We start from the raw sequence: 15,784 nt of genomic DNA on the forward strand, positions 1-15,784 counted from the left end.
AAAGAGGTCAGAGCACAGGGTAGGGCAGTGTGAGCAGAACCAGCGGTGTCGTTTGACTTAGCAAACGAGGATCGGATGTCGTCGACCTTCTTTTCAAAATGGTTGACGAAGTCATCTGCAGAGAGAGGGGGGGGGGGAGGATTCAGGAGGGAGGAGAAGGTGGCAAAGAGCTTCCTAGGGTTAGAGGCAGATGCTTGGAATTTAGAGTGGTAGAAAGTGGCTTTAGCAGCAGAGACAGAGGAGGAAAATGTAGAGAGGAGGGAGTGAAAGGATGCCAGGTCCGCAGGGAGGCGAGTTTTCCTCCATTTCCGCTCGGCTGCCCGGAGCCCTGTTCTGTGAGCTCGCAATGAGTCGTCGAGCCACGGAGCGGGAGGGGAGGACCGAGCCGGCCTAGAGGATAGGGGACATAGAGAGTCAAAGGATGCAGAAAGGGAGGAGAGGAGGGTTGAGGAGGCAGAATCAGGAGATACGTTGGAGAAGGTTTGAGCAGAGGGAAGAGATGATAGGATGGAAGAGGAGAGAGTAGCGGGGGAGAGAGAGCGAAGGTTGGGACGGCGCGATACCATCCGAGTAGGGGCAGTGTGGGAAGTGTTGGATGAGAGCGAGAGGGAAAAGGATACAAGGTAGTGGTCGGAGACTTGGAGGGGAGTTGCAATGAGGTTAGTGGAAGAACAGCACCTAGTAAAGATGAGGTCGAGCGTATTGCCTGCCTTGTGAGTAGGGGGGGAAGGTGAGAGGGTGAGGTCAAAAGAGGAGAGGAGTGGAAAGAAGGAGGCAGAGAGGAATGAGTCAAAGGTAGACGTGGGGAGGTTAAAGTCGCCCAGAACTGTGAGAGGTGAGCCGTCCTCAGGAAAGGAGCTTATCAAGGCATCAAGCTCATTGATGAACTCTCCGAGGGGACCTGGAGGGCGATAAATGATAAGGATGTTAAGCTTGAAAGGGCTGGTAACTGTGACAGCATGAAATTCAAAGGAGGCGATAGACAGATAGATGGGTAAGGGGAGAAAGAGAGAATGACCAGCTTGTTAGTAGGGCTGGGAATTGCCAGGGACCTCACGATACAATATTGTCACAATACTTAGTTGCCGATATGATTTGAATGGTCTACATTTTTAAGCATGTATTTTTCCATTAATAGACACCATGGCTGTTCCTGAATAATAAATAAAATCAGCAAAAAAATAAACGTTCTCTCACTTTTCAGAAAACCTAACATGTATGAACATAGCAAGATTCAACAACTGAGACATACACTGAACAAGTTCCACTAACATAAATGGAATAATGTGTCCCTGAACAAAGGGGGGGGGGTCAAAATCAAAAGTAACAGTCAGTATCTGGTGTGGCCACCAGCTGCATTAAGTACTGCAGTGCATCTCCTCCTCATGGACTGCACCAGATTTGCCAGTTCTTGCTGTGAGATGTTACCCCACTCTTCCACCAAGACACCTGCAAGTTCCCGGACATTTCTGGGGGGAATGGCCCTCACCCTCCAATCCAACAGGTCCTAGACGTGCTCAATGGGATTGAGATCCGTGTTTTTCGCTGGCCATGGCAGAACACTGACAATGGGACCATCCACCTCCAAATCGATCCCGCTCCAGGGTACAGGCCTTGGTGTGACGCTCATTCCTTCGACGATAAACACGAATCTGACCATCACCCCATGTGAGACAAAACAGCGACTCGTCAGTGAAGAGCACTTTTTGCCAGTCCTGTCTGGTCTAGCGACGGTGGATTTGTGCCCATAGGCGACGTTGTTGCCGGTGATGTCTGGTGAGGACCTTTCTTACAACAGGCCTACAAGCCCTCAGTCCAGCCTCTCTTCACCTATTGCAGACAGCCTGGGCACTCTTGGAGGGATTTTGCATTCCTGGTATAACTCGGGCAGTTGTTGTTGCCATCCTGTACCTGTCCCGCAGGTGTGATGTTTGGATATACCGATCCTGTGCAGGTGTTGTTACACGAGGTCTGCCACTGCGAGGACGATCAGCTGTCTGTCCTGTCTCCCTGTAGCGCTGTCTTAGGCGTCTCACGGTTCAGACATTGCCATTTATTGCCCTGGCCACATCTGCAGTCCTCATGCCTCCTTGCAGCATGCCTAAAGCACGTTCACACAGATGAGCAAGGACCCTGGGCATCTTTCTTTTGGTGTTTTTCAGAGTCAGTGGAAAGGCCTCTTTAGTGTCCTATGTTGACATAACTGTGACTTAATTGCCTACCGTCTGTAATCTGTTAGAGTCTTAACGACCGTTCCACAGGAGAATGTTCATTAATTGTTTATGGTTCATTGAACAAGCATGGGAAACAGTGTTTAAACCCTTTACAATGAAGATCTATGAAGTTATTTGGATTTTTACGAATTATCTTTGAAAGGCAGGGTCCTGAAAAAGCAAAGTTTCTTTTTTTGCAGAGTTTACATTTTTATATTGGTTGACCGAGAGTCATCCGTATTTTCGGCTAGTCGATTGCTCCAAATTTTGAAACGTGTATTTTTCCATGCAGTGCCTTCAGAAAGTATTCACACCCATTTACTTTTCCCACATTTTGTTGTGTTACAACCTGTGTTTAAAGTGGATTGAATGTATATTTGTTTGTCACTGGCCTACACACTATACCCCATAATGTCAAAGTGGAATGATGGGGCGAGTTTGAGAGGGAAACGGAATAGAGCTAAGCACAGGCAATATCCTAGTGAAAACCTGGTTCTGTCTGCTTTCCACCAGAAACTGGGAGACAAATTCATCTTTCAGCAGGACAATAACCTAAAACACAAGGCCAAATATACCTGGAGTTGCTTACCAAGATGACATTGATTGATTTGTTCCTGAGTGGCCTAGTTACAGTTTTGAATTAAATTGGCTTGGAAATCTATGGCAAGACTTGAAAATGGCTGTCTAGCAATGATCAACAACCAACTTGACAGAGCTTAAAGAATTTAAAAATAATGTGCAAATATTGTACAATCCAGGAAAGCTCTTATCGACTTAGCAGAAAGATTCACAGCTGTAATCACTGCCAAAGGTGATTCTAACATGTATTGACTAGGGGTTGAATATTTATCTAGTGAATATATATTAGTGTTTTATTTTTCATAATTTTTTAGAAATGTTAGACTTTTTCTTCCATTTTGACAGAGTATTTTGTCTAGATCGTTGACAAAAGAATTACAATTAAGTCCATTTTAATCCCACTTTGTAGCACAACAAAATGTGGATAAAGTGAAGGGGGTATAAAGGGGTGTGAATACTTTCTGAAGAGACCCTTTGTGTTCTAATAAAAACAACTGTGTTAACAACACACTAACGCAACATGCAACAATTTCAAAGAATTACTGAGTTACAGTTCATTTACAGTTCCTAATCTATGGATTTCACATGACTGGGAATACAGATATGCATCTGTTGGTTACAGATACCTTAACAACATGTATGGGTGTAGATCAGAAAACCAGTCAGTATCTGGTGTGACTGCCATTTGCCTCATGCAGCGCAACATATCTCCTTCACATAGAGTTGATCAGGCTGTTGATTGGCCTGTGGAATGTTGTCCCACTCCTCTTCAATGGCTGTGCAAAGTTGCTGGATATTGGTAGGAACTGGAACACGCTGTCGTACATGTCGATCCAAACATGCTCAATGGGAATGGGTCACATTTCTGGAGTATGCAGGCCATGGAAGAACTGGGACATTTTCAGATTTCAGGAGTTGTGTACAGATCCTTGCGACATGGGGCTGTGCATTATAATTCTTAAACATGAGGTGATGGCGGCGTGTAGATGGCACAACAATGGGCCTCAGAATCTCATCACGGTATCTCTGTGCATTCAAATTGCCATCGATACAATGCAACTGCTGTTGTTGTCCGTAGCTTATGGCTGCCCATACCATAACCCCACCGCCACCATGGGGCACTCTGTTCGCAAGGTTGACATCACCAAACCACTTGTCTACACGACGCCATCTGCCCGATACAGTTGAAACCAGGATTAATCCGTGAAGTGCACACTTCTCCAGCATGCTAGTACCATCATAGGTGAACATTTGCCCACTGAAGTCTGTTATGAGCGCGAACTACAGTGAGGTCAAGACCCTGGTGAAGATGACAAGCACACAGATGAGCTTCCCTGAGAAAGTTTCTGACAGTTTTTGCAGAAATTATTTGGTTGTGCAAACCCACAGTTTCATCAGCTGTCAGGGTGGCTGGTCTCAGACCATCCTGCAGGTGAAGAAGACTTAGTGGAGGACCTGGACTGCCTTGGTTACACGTGGTCTGTGGTTGTGAGGCCGGTTGGTTGTGGTCAGTATGTTGTGTGGTTGTGGTCAGAAGTTGTGTGGTTGTGGTCAATAGTTGTGTGGTTGTGGTCACTAATTGTGGTAAGCAGTTGTGTGGTAGTGGTCTGAAGTTGTGTGGTTGTGGTCAGCAGTTGAATGGTCAGTAGTTGTGTGGTCAGCAGTTTGGTTGTGGTCAGTAGTTGTGTAGTTGTGGTCAGCAGTTGAGTGGTCAGTAGTTGTGTGGTTAATAGTTGTGTGGTTGTGGTTAATAGTTGTGTGGTTGTGGTAAATAGTTGTGTGGTTGTGGTCACTAATTGTGGTAAGCAGCTGTGTGGTTGTTGTCAGTACTTGTGGTCAGTAGTTGTGTGGTTAGTAGGTGTGTGGTCAAGTTGTGTGGTTGTGGTCAGAAGTTGTGTGGTTGTGGTCAGAAGTTGTGTGATTCTGGTCAAGAGTTGTGTGGCTGTGGTCAGTAGTTGTGGGGTTGTGTGGTCAGTAGCTGTGTGGTTGTGGTCAGTAGTTGTGTAGTCAGAAGTTGTGTGGTTGTGGTCAGTAGTTGTGGGGTTGTGGTCACTAACTGTGGTCAGTAGTTGTGAGGTTGTGTGGTCAGTAGATGAGTGTTCAGTAGCTGTGTGTTTGTGGTCAGTAGTTGTGTTGTTACTGTCAGAAGTTGTGTGATTGTGGTCAGTGGTTGTGTTCAGTAGATGAGTGGTCAGAAGTTATGTGGTTGTGGTCAAAAGTTGTGGTAAGCAGTTGTCATTACTGTCAGAAGTTCTGTGGTTGTGGTCAAAAGTTGTGTGGTTGCGGTCAGAAGTTGTGTGGTTGCTGTCAGTAGTTGTATGCTTGTGGTCAAAAGTTGTCGTAAGCAGTTGTGTGGTTACTGTCAGAAGTTCTGTGATTGTGGCCAAAAGTTGTGGGGTTGTGGTTGTGTGGTAAGAAGTTGTTTGGTTGTGGTCAGTTGTTGTGGTCAGTAGTTGTGTGGAGAACAAGCTATAGGATAAAAAAAATGAGTTTTGGCTCATGTACAGCCGACTAGCACTAACTAACACTACCAAAAAGAAAGTACTGTGTCTTTATAACATCATCCAAAATAATATTGCAATATGTAACTTGATGTTTTCCCCTATCACTACTTGTTAGCACACACGGCAAAGTATGTTTATGTATTTGTCATGTTTTTTCTGTGTGCGTACGTTTGCAGATCCAGTTTGTAGAGAAGAATAATGATGCCCTACACATGTCTTTGGAGAGCCTTGTGTGTGAGTCCAAGGACAAGTTTGTGCGAGAGCTCTTTGAGAACTCTAACAACAGCAAGGACTCCAAGCAGAAGGCTGGCAAACTCAGTTTCATCAGTGTGGGCAATAAATTCAAGGTGAGGAAGGAGACTGTAGCAGCACCTGGCTCTGAGATGACACTTTTGAAGGAAAAACACACCACAAGTTCTTATTAGTTTGTGTAAATCTAAAATTCTTACAGCGTTTGACATTGTTTCACATTCTACTTTCGCTATTGAAGTGAATAATGTGTTTAGTTTGTAGTCTAATGCTTTTCCTATTGCTTATTTCAGATTGTTGTTTCAGAAGTTCTGACACATTAGAGAAAACGCTGTGCACTATTTTCCAACTTTTACCTTTGTACTTCTAACGCCTCTCCCCTCCTTCCCGCTTTTCTTCCTTTCCTCTGTAGACCTCCAGTCTCCTACCTCTTTTCCCCAGAAATCCTTGTCAGCTAGAGAGGGGGGCAAAAGAAAAAGTGTGGAAAAAGTCAAGAGATAGAAAGTAGCAACCAGGCTAAAGTCGGTCACAAAGAAGTATAGTCAGCCAGGGACAGAAGGTAACTTGTCTCACTGTAGATTGTTTCAACAACACCATACTGTATCAGCAGATGCACACAGAGCACCCATCACTGACTTCCTGTCATATTTCCCCTCCACCTGTCTTGGTCTATGGTCTTTGTGTGCCGTGATGCTTGAGTTGACGCTTTTAGCACTAACTCATAAGATAATATGGACACAATGACCTGAGGGTAGCGTTGCAGAGAAAAGAGCAAGACCGGATCTTTTCAGCTTAATGACACAAATGTGCTTTAATAAAACATAAAATAATGATCAAAGTTAGGCATTGTGAGGCAATATATTGCAATGCTGTGAGGAAGGGAACACAGTCCAGTTTTATTTCTGTTTAAAAGATTCCCTACTATGAGCAGTGAAAGATGCGTGTATTCAGGACACTCATTCATTCATCAGTTATCGTTCACTTTTTCTGGAAAACATCCCGAAGAGTATCTGCTTGGCACAGTTGCAGTCCATTTTTTATATATCTCGAGAAATCATTCAGATTCATTTAGGACTGATAAAAGCAAATCCCATTGAGAACAGTGCAAGTGGCTTTTGCAGAATTGTCATGAGTCCTGCATGGTTTTCCTTTGTCTTTCCGTGTGCTGTTATCCCTCACCTATTCACATGTTTTACTTTCTTGTCAGCATTATAATTATTGCTTTTCTTCAGTTGTAAATGTGCAATGTCAAATATAATCCCAATTTGTTTGTACGTGCTCCTTACCCCCTTTTTGTGCAGTGCGATGGGACTTAGACTAAGTATTAAGGAAGCTTTTTCTCTGCCTGCCTTCACAGACCCAGTTGAACCTACTGCTGGAGAAGCTTCGCAGCACTGTGAGTATCTGTGCCGTACTTGATGTCCTCTCTCACACACTGGTAGTCAGGAACTGGCCTCAGATTGGATGTGAACGATGGATATGTAATGGATATGATTTACCTGTCTTTCAAAGGGCTCCAGCTTCATTCGCTGTGTAAAACCCAACTTAAAGATGGTGAGCCACCAATTTGAAGGAGCCCAGATTCTGTCTCAGCTGCAGTGTTCAGGTATGGGCTTGGAGAGGAAGAACATTGTTTTGAGAGTATCATTAACACAATCACATTGTAAAAAAACGAAGTAAACATTAGTTCATAATCAGGGGCGGCAGGGTAGCCTAGTGGTTAGAGTGTTGGACTAGTAACCAAAAGGTTGCAAGTTCAAATCCCCAAACTGACATGGTACAAATCTATCGTTCTGCCCCTGAACAGGCAGTTAACCCACTGTTCCTAGGCCGTCATTGAAAATAAAAATTTGTTCTTAACTGACTTGCCTAGTTAAATAAAGGTAAAACACAAAATTAAAAATTTAAAAGTTATAAAGATTAGTAAAGACACACGAACACACACCTCTTTAAGACATTCTCTTCCCTTTCCTCACCAGGCATGGTGTCAGTGCTGGACCTAATGCAGGGCGGCTTCCCCTCACGAGCTCCCTTCCATGAGCTCTACAACATGTACAAGCAATACATGCCTGACAAGCTCACACGACTGGACCCCAGGCTCTTCTGCAAGGTGGATGGCTCCCCCAAACACAGTATTACATTTCAAAGGCATGTTTTTACATTTTAAGAGACTGATGGTTTGGGTTCTTGCTCCTCTGCAGGCTTTGTTCAAAGCACTAGGGCTGAATGAGAATGACTACAAGTTTGGGTTGACCAGAGTATTCTTCCGTCCTGGGAAGGTAAGCACTGCTTTCTGCTCTCTTTTTAATACTCTGCAGCAGTGTTTTCTAAACTCGATCCGGGGGATCCTAATAGGCACACGTTTTTGGTTTTGCCCCAGCACTACACGGCTGATTCAAATAATCAACTCATCAAGCTTTGATTATTTAAATCAGCTGTGTGTAGTGCTGGGGCAAACAAACTAAATGTGCACCCATTAGGGTCCCCAGGACGAGCTAGAGAAAAGCTGCTGATTTACATAGGCCCAAATGACCTTGAGTGATTCTGTTGATGTCCTGTTTCTGGGTCAGTTTGCAGAGTTTGACCAAATCATGAAGTCGGACCCGGACCACCTGGCAGAGCTGGTGAAGAAGGTCAACCAGTGGCTGGTCATCAGCCGCTGGAAGAAGGTCCAGTGGTGCACCCTCTCCGTCATCAAACGTATGCTTACTCATACTCACACTGAGCTAGACGACATACCGTAGAACAGTACCACTCCTGCTAGTTAAAAATAATAATGTATTTAGTTGTTAAGGACAGATACAGTTAAAACATTGACGCATTGAATCATCATTAAGAGTCAGTTGCGTTGCACCATCATGCTTTAGCATTAGTCACTAGACAGGTTTAAAAATGGCAAAAAAAAAGAAAACAAAGGAAAATAACTTTTAAAACAACCCCCGTAACAAAAAAGGTTCAAAACGATTTCTGCTGAATCAGTTGCTAAACTTCCCCTTCAGGATATCTCATAGCTGAGGCTATATGCACTGGTACAGCTGGCTGCACTTCCATTTATTTTCCTTCAAAAAACTCCAACTTAATATCCCTACAAGCTCGGTCAACAGATCATAGGGAGTGTGTGTAGCTTCATCTCTGTTTGTGTGAATAAGCCCAATACTATGCTGATGATTGGATCTCCCTCTTACTCATTTTCTCTTTTGTCACTTTCTCTCACTCTTTCGCTTTCTGTCTTACTCACTCACTTTCTCTCTCATGCTCTCTATCTCTACCCCCCCACACACACACAGTGAAGGAGAAGATGAAATATCGTGCCTCTGCCCTTATTAAGATTCAGAAGACCGTCCGCATGTGGCTCTGTAAGAGGAAACATAAGCCACGGTGGGTGTACACACACACACACACACACACACACACACACACACACACTGACACACATTCCCTTTGTTTGAAAGTGCTTAACACTGTGCCTTTTGATAGCTTCTACACATTGTGCAGTTAGAAGTTCAAATCAATCTTGAGAGCTCAGCCGTGATTCCTGGCACACTCTTGTCACCATATTACATTAAGAAATGTTAGTCTTACTGTATTGCTTTTGAAGATGCAGTATGTCATTGTCATATTGCCTTTGGAAAATATATATTTCTTTTGTGAATGGGACCATCCGTGTGATGAGTTTTTTTTAATTGACTGCTCAGGACCCAAGAATGTGTGTAATAGGTTGTTTGACAGATAAAGCCAAAGGCAGCTGAGATTTCTGTACTTCATTTGAAATACATTTGCAAAACAAAATGTAAAAGCATGTTTTCACTTTCTCATTATGTGGTATGTGTAGATTGGTGAGTAAAACAAATTTGATTAAAACATTTTGAATTCAGGCTGTAACACAACAAAATGTGGAATAAATCTAGGGGTATGAATACTTTCACTGTATATGATCTGTGAATTAGTTATTATGTAGCTAGCACAAAATATCCGTTTCACACGAACCATTTTCAAGCATAAAAACTAAAATAGGCTTTTATTCATCTCAACCAATACGATGTGTGTGTGTGTGTTGGCACGTGCGAGCTTTAGTGCTCACACTTATGTGGGTGCACGTATACTTGCATATGCTCCTATATGTGTTTGTGTTCATATGTATGTGTGTGTTGCGGCCACAGCATCAATGGCATGGTGAAGGTGCGTAACCTGAAAACGCGGATGGAGCGCTTCAACGAGGTGGTGGGTGCACTGAAGGAGGGCAAGCAGGAGATGGCCAAGCAGATCCAGGAGCTGGGGGCCTCCATCGACACCCTTATGGCCAAGATAAAGGTGAAGGGCAGCTCCGTTGGTGAAATTGCTCCACAAATAGGATCAGCTTCCCCTCCCCCTATCCTAATCTGGGAATTGCAATACTGACCCAAGATCAGCATCCAGGGGCAACTTCACCCTAAACCGAAAAGGACAGGGTGACTCACCTCTCTTACTTTTCTGAGCTAATCCCGCAGATCTCGTCTCTCTGTCATCTCATCAGGAAGCCATTTCCTTCGGTTGTTTTTGATGTTCCCTCAAAACGCAAAGTAGGTAAAATTCTGAGGCTTTAAAATTACAGTTTTAACAGTGGCCAATAGGCTACTGTGGCTTTTTGATCATAATGTAGTCCTACCAGAGTGGCCTACCATCCAAAACAATGGAGAAAATGCGTCCCATAACATTTTAACATAGCGATTGAAGTAGCTAATGATACAGCTGTTCTATGATACAGCCTACAGTAGCAGCCAATGTGTGGTGTTCAATGTAGGCCTACATTCCATGAGACTTTTGAAAAAATTCAGGGCATGGCAGTATCCTATTGAGCCACTTAAACAAGGACGTGACTGAAATATTTTGTGTGTTTGATGCAAGAAGCCACATCACAAAATAAAATATTATTCCCTTACAATTATTATTATTACAAAGAATCAGACAAAAGGTATATGCTACACACTGCCTATTGGCTTCCTGGCTTATTCAAATATAACACTGCCCCTTTAAGGCATAAAAGATCTTTACTTGACTCGTTTTACACGTTGTGTGCTCTTCTAGGAAGCAATCACCAGAAATGTGTTGTAACTGGGCTAGTAACTCACTAACTAGCAATGAATTTGAACACTTGCACACGCGGCTATGCACTTTGATCTCAAAACAAGCGCATCTACTCGTGACCACTCGTGCCCATCAATTCAATAGAATCTACCGACAATGCGCTTTACCTAAAACAAAATCACAGACGGTCTTGTAAAGTTAGATTTGTTTCTGTATGTTGCATTAAAAGGGGCTAATACTATCTTGATTCGATCACAATTCCCAAAGTAGAGTGAAATGTTGATAGTTTACACTAACGAGGCCAACGGTAGTAAAGTTGAGTGAAGTTCAATCTCGTGCATCTCTTTTCGCGGGCTGTAATTTCTTCCTGCGCTGCAGTCCTGGTCGAGCTTTGCGCGTGCACATAGCTTAGAGGGAACATTGGTTGATTTGATGTGTAATCCTCTAATATGGATAAATATGGTTAGGGAGCTCACCTGTCTCCGTCTGCTAGAAACACCAGTGTTATTTGGGGCCTCTAGATGTATGGCATACACATGCTATCCAGACTCTGAAATTGATTCCCTAATTGTTTTAGTGTTGTCTGTAAACTTTGTCTTTGTAACCCGGATATGTGTTATTGGCAGAGGTAGCTAGCTAGAGCGCTGGTAGGGCTAGACTAGATGACTGGAATCCGTGCAGAATCTTTTCCATGTGAGCAACTGTCTCATTCTCCCTTTCTCTCCTTCCCTACTTCCCTCCCTTACTCCCTAGTTCAGTCACCTCTGTGCGTCTGCCCAACCCTGCGCTCCTCTGTTAGCATCCGCTCTGTGTTCACTAGCGCCTGCTGACGTTCTCTAGCGCCTGATGAGGTTCTCAGCCCTATATGAAGCCTGTAGCTTTTAGCATCGCTCGCTGAATTAAACATGAGTCATAAACAATGGCTGTCATTTAGTCAATGGCGTCAGACCCTGTTCCCGCGGTGAAAACCCTCAAACCCATGGACAGTTTTAATTAAACATTTGTATGTGCAGAGGAAATTAGGAAAGTTTAATTAAACGAGATTCTGGGATATTGGGAATGTAATGTTACTTTTAACGTTTACCCCACAGGCTTTTTATTGTATCATTTGTTTAAGTCATTATGAAAAACATCTCCTATTAAACCTACTGTATATGCTGTATGCATTTATAATAATGACCATGACACACTTTGACAACACAAGTCCAAATAATTTTGCCTATACAAAATTGTGTAATATGCCTATGTGATTATGCCAAAGACGTTGACCTATGACACAACTCCTTTGACCTATGCCCCCTCCTATAGGCAACAGTAATGACCCGGAAGGAGATTGACCAGGAGTACCAGGGTCTGGTGAAGCGCTCGGAGCAACTGCTCTCCTCTATGCAGAAGAAGAAGCAGGAGGAGGAGGAGATAGAGAGGCTGCGGCGCATCGAGGAGGAGATGGCGCAGGAGAGGAGGCGAAGGGAGGAGGAGGACCAGCGACGCCAGAAGGAGGAAGACGATAGGAGGATGTAAGTGGAGGAGAGGGAAGGGTGAATGATGGTGGTACCAGGGGTACAAATGGGAACATAAATAGGCTGGTAGTACTGGGGTACGCAATTTAAGTAGTGGATGGCTTCACTGTGTGCAGGCTTTTGGTTCTAGTGTATTAGTGCTGGGCTGGAACAAAAGCCTGCACAGTGCACCAACAGCAGCCCTTCATGTTTGGAGTTGTCCATGCTTGCACTGTTTTAGTTGAAGTCATTGAAATGAATATCCATTTTAAAGAAAACCCCCAACAAGATATGTCCGGAGTTGATGTTCAGAGATTGAGCTTATATATTATTCATGGTTTGATCATGTCATTGAGTACATCTGGGATTTTGAAGTGACATGGCGTTTTGCCATTTAAAGGCATTAACCACCTCTGTCCTCTGTCATCCCTGTCCCCTCTCATTAGGAAATCGGAGATGGAGCATAAGAGGAAGCAGGAAGAAGAGGAAAGGAAGAGGAGAGAGGAAGGGGAGAGGATAATGCAGGTTTGTGACCCCACTGAAGTGCAAAAGGAGAGCTTTGTTTGTTTAAAAAAAATAATTATGTAACCTTTATTTAACTATGCAAGTCAGTTAAGAACAAATTCTTATTTACAATGATGGCCTACACCGACCAAACCCGGATTGCCAATTGTGCTCCGCCCTATGGGACTCCCAATCACGGCTGGTTGTGAGACAGTCTGGATTTGAACCCGGGTGTCTGTAGTGACGCCTCTAGCACTGAGATGCAGTGCCTGCCACACTCGGGAGTTACTGACCCTTCCTTTCCCACTAGAGAGACCCTAACACTGGTCCACTTCCTCAGACGTTGACCTTAATTCCTGATAGTCTCCAATGACTTTCTATAGAGCAGTAATGGATTGATTTCTTACCTGTCGTGTTTGTTGTACTAAGACCGAGGTCGTGGCATTGGTCAGATTTCCCAGTGGGCCGTCCCTTTCTTGTGATGGATCACTCCTGCTGAGTTTCTCCTTCCCCTTGCCTTCCCAGAACCACCCTCCTCCCTCCCGCTGTGCCTGTCCTCCGCTTCCCTTAATGATCATGCCCTCAATTACCGTTTGCAGTTACCTCCTTTTTTTTCTCTACCATGTCTTCCCATCCCCCTTCTGTCCTCTTCTGCCCTGTAATCCCATATGCATTTTCCTAATTTTATCTTCCTCTGCCCTCTCTTCCCACCCTCATCCCCCTTTTCTTCTGCCCCTTATTACCATATGCTGTTCTCTCTTTCTATCCTCCTCTGCCCACTATTCCCAGCCTCAGGCCCCCCTTTCCCGCTCTCTTTTTTTTCTCTATCCCCTCATTCCCACAACCTTCTCCAGTCCTCAACCCTCCATCAAACCTCTTCCTTCCTCATCCATCACTTATTTTCATCAGTCTCTCTTCTTTTTCTTCACTACTGCTCTCCTTTATCCTGCCCTCTTATTTTGGTAGTCTTTCATCTCTAATCCCCTACTTCCTGTGTGTGTTCTCCTCTTCTCTCTGTAATCCCTACTTCCCTCTTCCCCCGCCATCCCATTCTCTTCCTCTCAACACACCAGTCCTCCTCTTTTGCATGCCCTCCTGTTCCACCGTTCACTGTCTCTAATCTACCCTTGGCTGGAAGCCCAGGCCTGTCAAAGCACTCCTGCTACTGTAGGAGTACTAGAAGTACTGATGCTAGTTCATTTCATGGGACGCAAGCAGAGGCACCCATGTCTGCCCTCCCAAACTCACCCCAGCACAGCATTGATATTCATAGATCTTCCCCCCCGTTGCTTTTAGTAGCCTGATTCACATGCACAAAGCTGAGTTTCCGATGCGTCTTTAGCCTTGGCTCATCCTACTTCAAAGCCTTAGAATAGTGGAAATAGGCTTTTTTGGGGGGGCTGTGCTTTTCTTTCCCTCAGAGATTTGCTACTTTCACCTTGCCCTCCTCTCCAACTTTCTTTGCTACCTTGTTTATCGCCCTCCAACTTCCTCACAAGGCCTAAAGTTCCCTCTGACCTTCAGAGTTCCCTCTGACCTTCAGAGTACCTTCTGACCTTCCTCTCTGATTAGGCTGCCGTGTTCTTGTTGCAGTTGTCTGCTGGGTGCATGTCTGCATCGTCTAGGTGCGCAGTCACAGGGACAGACTCGATACCAGCTGCTTGAACCAGGTTGTATGTCTAATCAGGCCACACAGCAGGCCCTGTAATTGCCTAAGTTCTCCTGGCATTCAGGGCCAGTCGAGGTTCCATCGCTCCCCAGGACTAAGACAGTCTGACACAACCCATGGTCCTGCTCTAATCTCTGACTCCAGGGGTGGCTGGCTTTCCCCCAAAAAAAGTGTGAGAAGAAGATCTTCCGACTTGTGTTTACAGATTAAAAGTGGCGTGTAATGTCAATCATCATGAAAATGTCAATCTATGGCGTGTAAAATGTTTTAATCTTACCAAGTTTCTGCTATTGACTGTCTGAACGTAACTGCCTAGTGATAAAGATAATCTATTCTTTCTCTGCTGTAGTGATGTTTCACATCGATAACAGCTTCCTTACAGGAAGCGCATATAAATGAACCACTCATGATGCAATGGCGGTGTTGAGAATAATGATGATGGTGCCGACAATGTGTGCATTCAGGCGGAGATGGACATCCAGATAGCGTTGGAGCGAGAGGAGGACGCCCAGCGGTCAGCCATGTTGGAGCAGGAGAAGAGGGACAGAGAGCTTGCCATGAGGATCGCCCAGAGTGAAGCCGAACTCATCACCGACGAGGCCTTGATGGACCTCAGCCTGCGCAGGTACACACGGATACAAACAAACACACACAGAAGTGGACACACAAACACACACACTGTGCTGTATATTGTTATTCATATATTGTCGTGTCTCAATACACGAGCCCTAGATTTGGTTTTTGCAGGACGTACCCAAGGTTAGGTACGTGGAAAAGGTTGTTGTTTAACCCAGAAAATGGTATAATAAGAGCTCAAGGGAGCTTCTGCAGCAGGATTTGGTAAGGATTCAACAAGTCAAATAAAAATAGGTGTTGTGTTTCATCTAGGTCCGAAGGGAGACCACTACCTGTCCACTGCATGCATAACCTATTTTTTTCTCCTTTTGTTCTCCCCTCTTTCAGAAATGGGTCTTTCTCAGGTCTCTATCCAGACACAATGAGATCCATGTAAGACATTAGCCATTAGTTTATCCTCCTGCTTCCAGTAACCTTAACACAACCCATTAATCACACTCCCCCGCATGCTTTAATCTCAACCTCAAATCTAATCTTTCATCAATTTATATCCAGGATTATACCAGCCCATGCAAAGCCATCATAAACAATACGCAAATTCTCTAACTCTTCACGTTGGATCGAACCAAATAACACCACATTCCAGTCACGAATCAATCCGCCGTTGTGGTCCCGGCCCGGGGCAGGAATCAACAGTGCCATGGGATAAGCACGTCTGTTACTAGCCCAGCGTAAACAGGCAACCGTTGCGTGACAAATCTAAACAGGAACAGGAACATGCCGATCTGCTTTTGATCGGTTTCTGCTGATTCTTCTAAGTTGCAACAATCATATGCTCACATATAACCTAATCATCATATCCTCTGTTTGCAGTGCTGGTGGACTTCAAAACCTTAAGGCAATCACAATGTATGTTCTCTGGGACTT

The 15,784-nt window shown here is 44.4% G+C and overlaps 1 protein-coding gene across 6 annotated transcripts in view; it reads left to right on the plus strand.

Annotated features, from left to right (window-relative positions):
• Nucleotides 1–15,784, plus strand: part of LOC118368501 (unconventional myosin-VI-like) — a 94,449-nt gene that overhangs the window by 62,671 nt on the left and 15,994 nt on the right. For 2 of the 6 annotated variants that reach the window (XM_035752645.2, XM_035752646.2), the window contains exons 18-29: nucleotides 5,473–5,643; nucleotides 6,903–6,941; nucleotides 7,058–7,151; nucleotides 7,525–7,655; nucleotides 7,747–7,824; nucleotides 8,116–8,245; nucleotides 8,833–8,923; nucleotides 9,706–9,856; nucleotides 11,918–12,126; nucleotides 12,555–12,633; nucleotides 14,746–14,906; nucleotides 15,245–15,289. In XM_035752645.2, the coding sequence (XP_035608538.2) occupies nucleotides 5,473–5,643; nucleotides 6,903–6,941; nucleotides 7,058–7,151; nucleotides 7,525–7,655; nucleotides 7,747–7,824; nucleotides 8,116–8,245; nucleotides 8,833–8,923; nucleotides 9,706–9,856; nucleotides 11,918–12,126; nucleotides 12,555–12,633; nucleotides 14,746–14,906; nucleotides 15,245–15,289 (1,379 nt within the window). Of the gene's footprint in view, nucleotides 1–5,472; nucleotides 5,644–5,957; nucleotides 6,105–6,902; nucleotides 6,942–7,057; nucleotides 7,152–7,524; nucleotides 7,656–7,746; nucleotides 7,825–8,115; nucleotides 8,246–8,832; nucleotides 8,924–9,705; nucleotides 9,857–11,917; nucleotides 12,127–12,554; nucleotides 12,634–14,745; nucleotides 14,907–15,244; nucleotides 15,290–15,730; nucleotides 15,767–15,784 lie in introns of those variants that run through there. The other 4 variants (XM_035752647.2, XM_035752648.2, XM_035752643.2 and 1 more) reach the window with 3 other exon arrangements.

This window comes from Oncorhynchus keta, chromosome 35 (genome assembly GCF_023373465.1).
Source record: "Oncorhynchus keta strain PuntledgeMale-10-30-2019 chromosome 35, Oket_V2, whole genome shotgun sequence".
In the NCBI taxonomy this organism is placed as follows: Eukaryota; Metazoa; Chordata; class Actinopteri; order Salmoniformes; family Salmonidae; genus Oncorhynchus; species Oncorhynchus keta.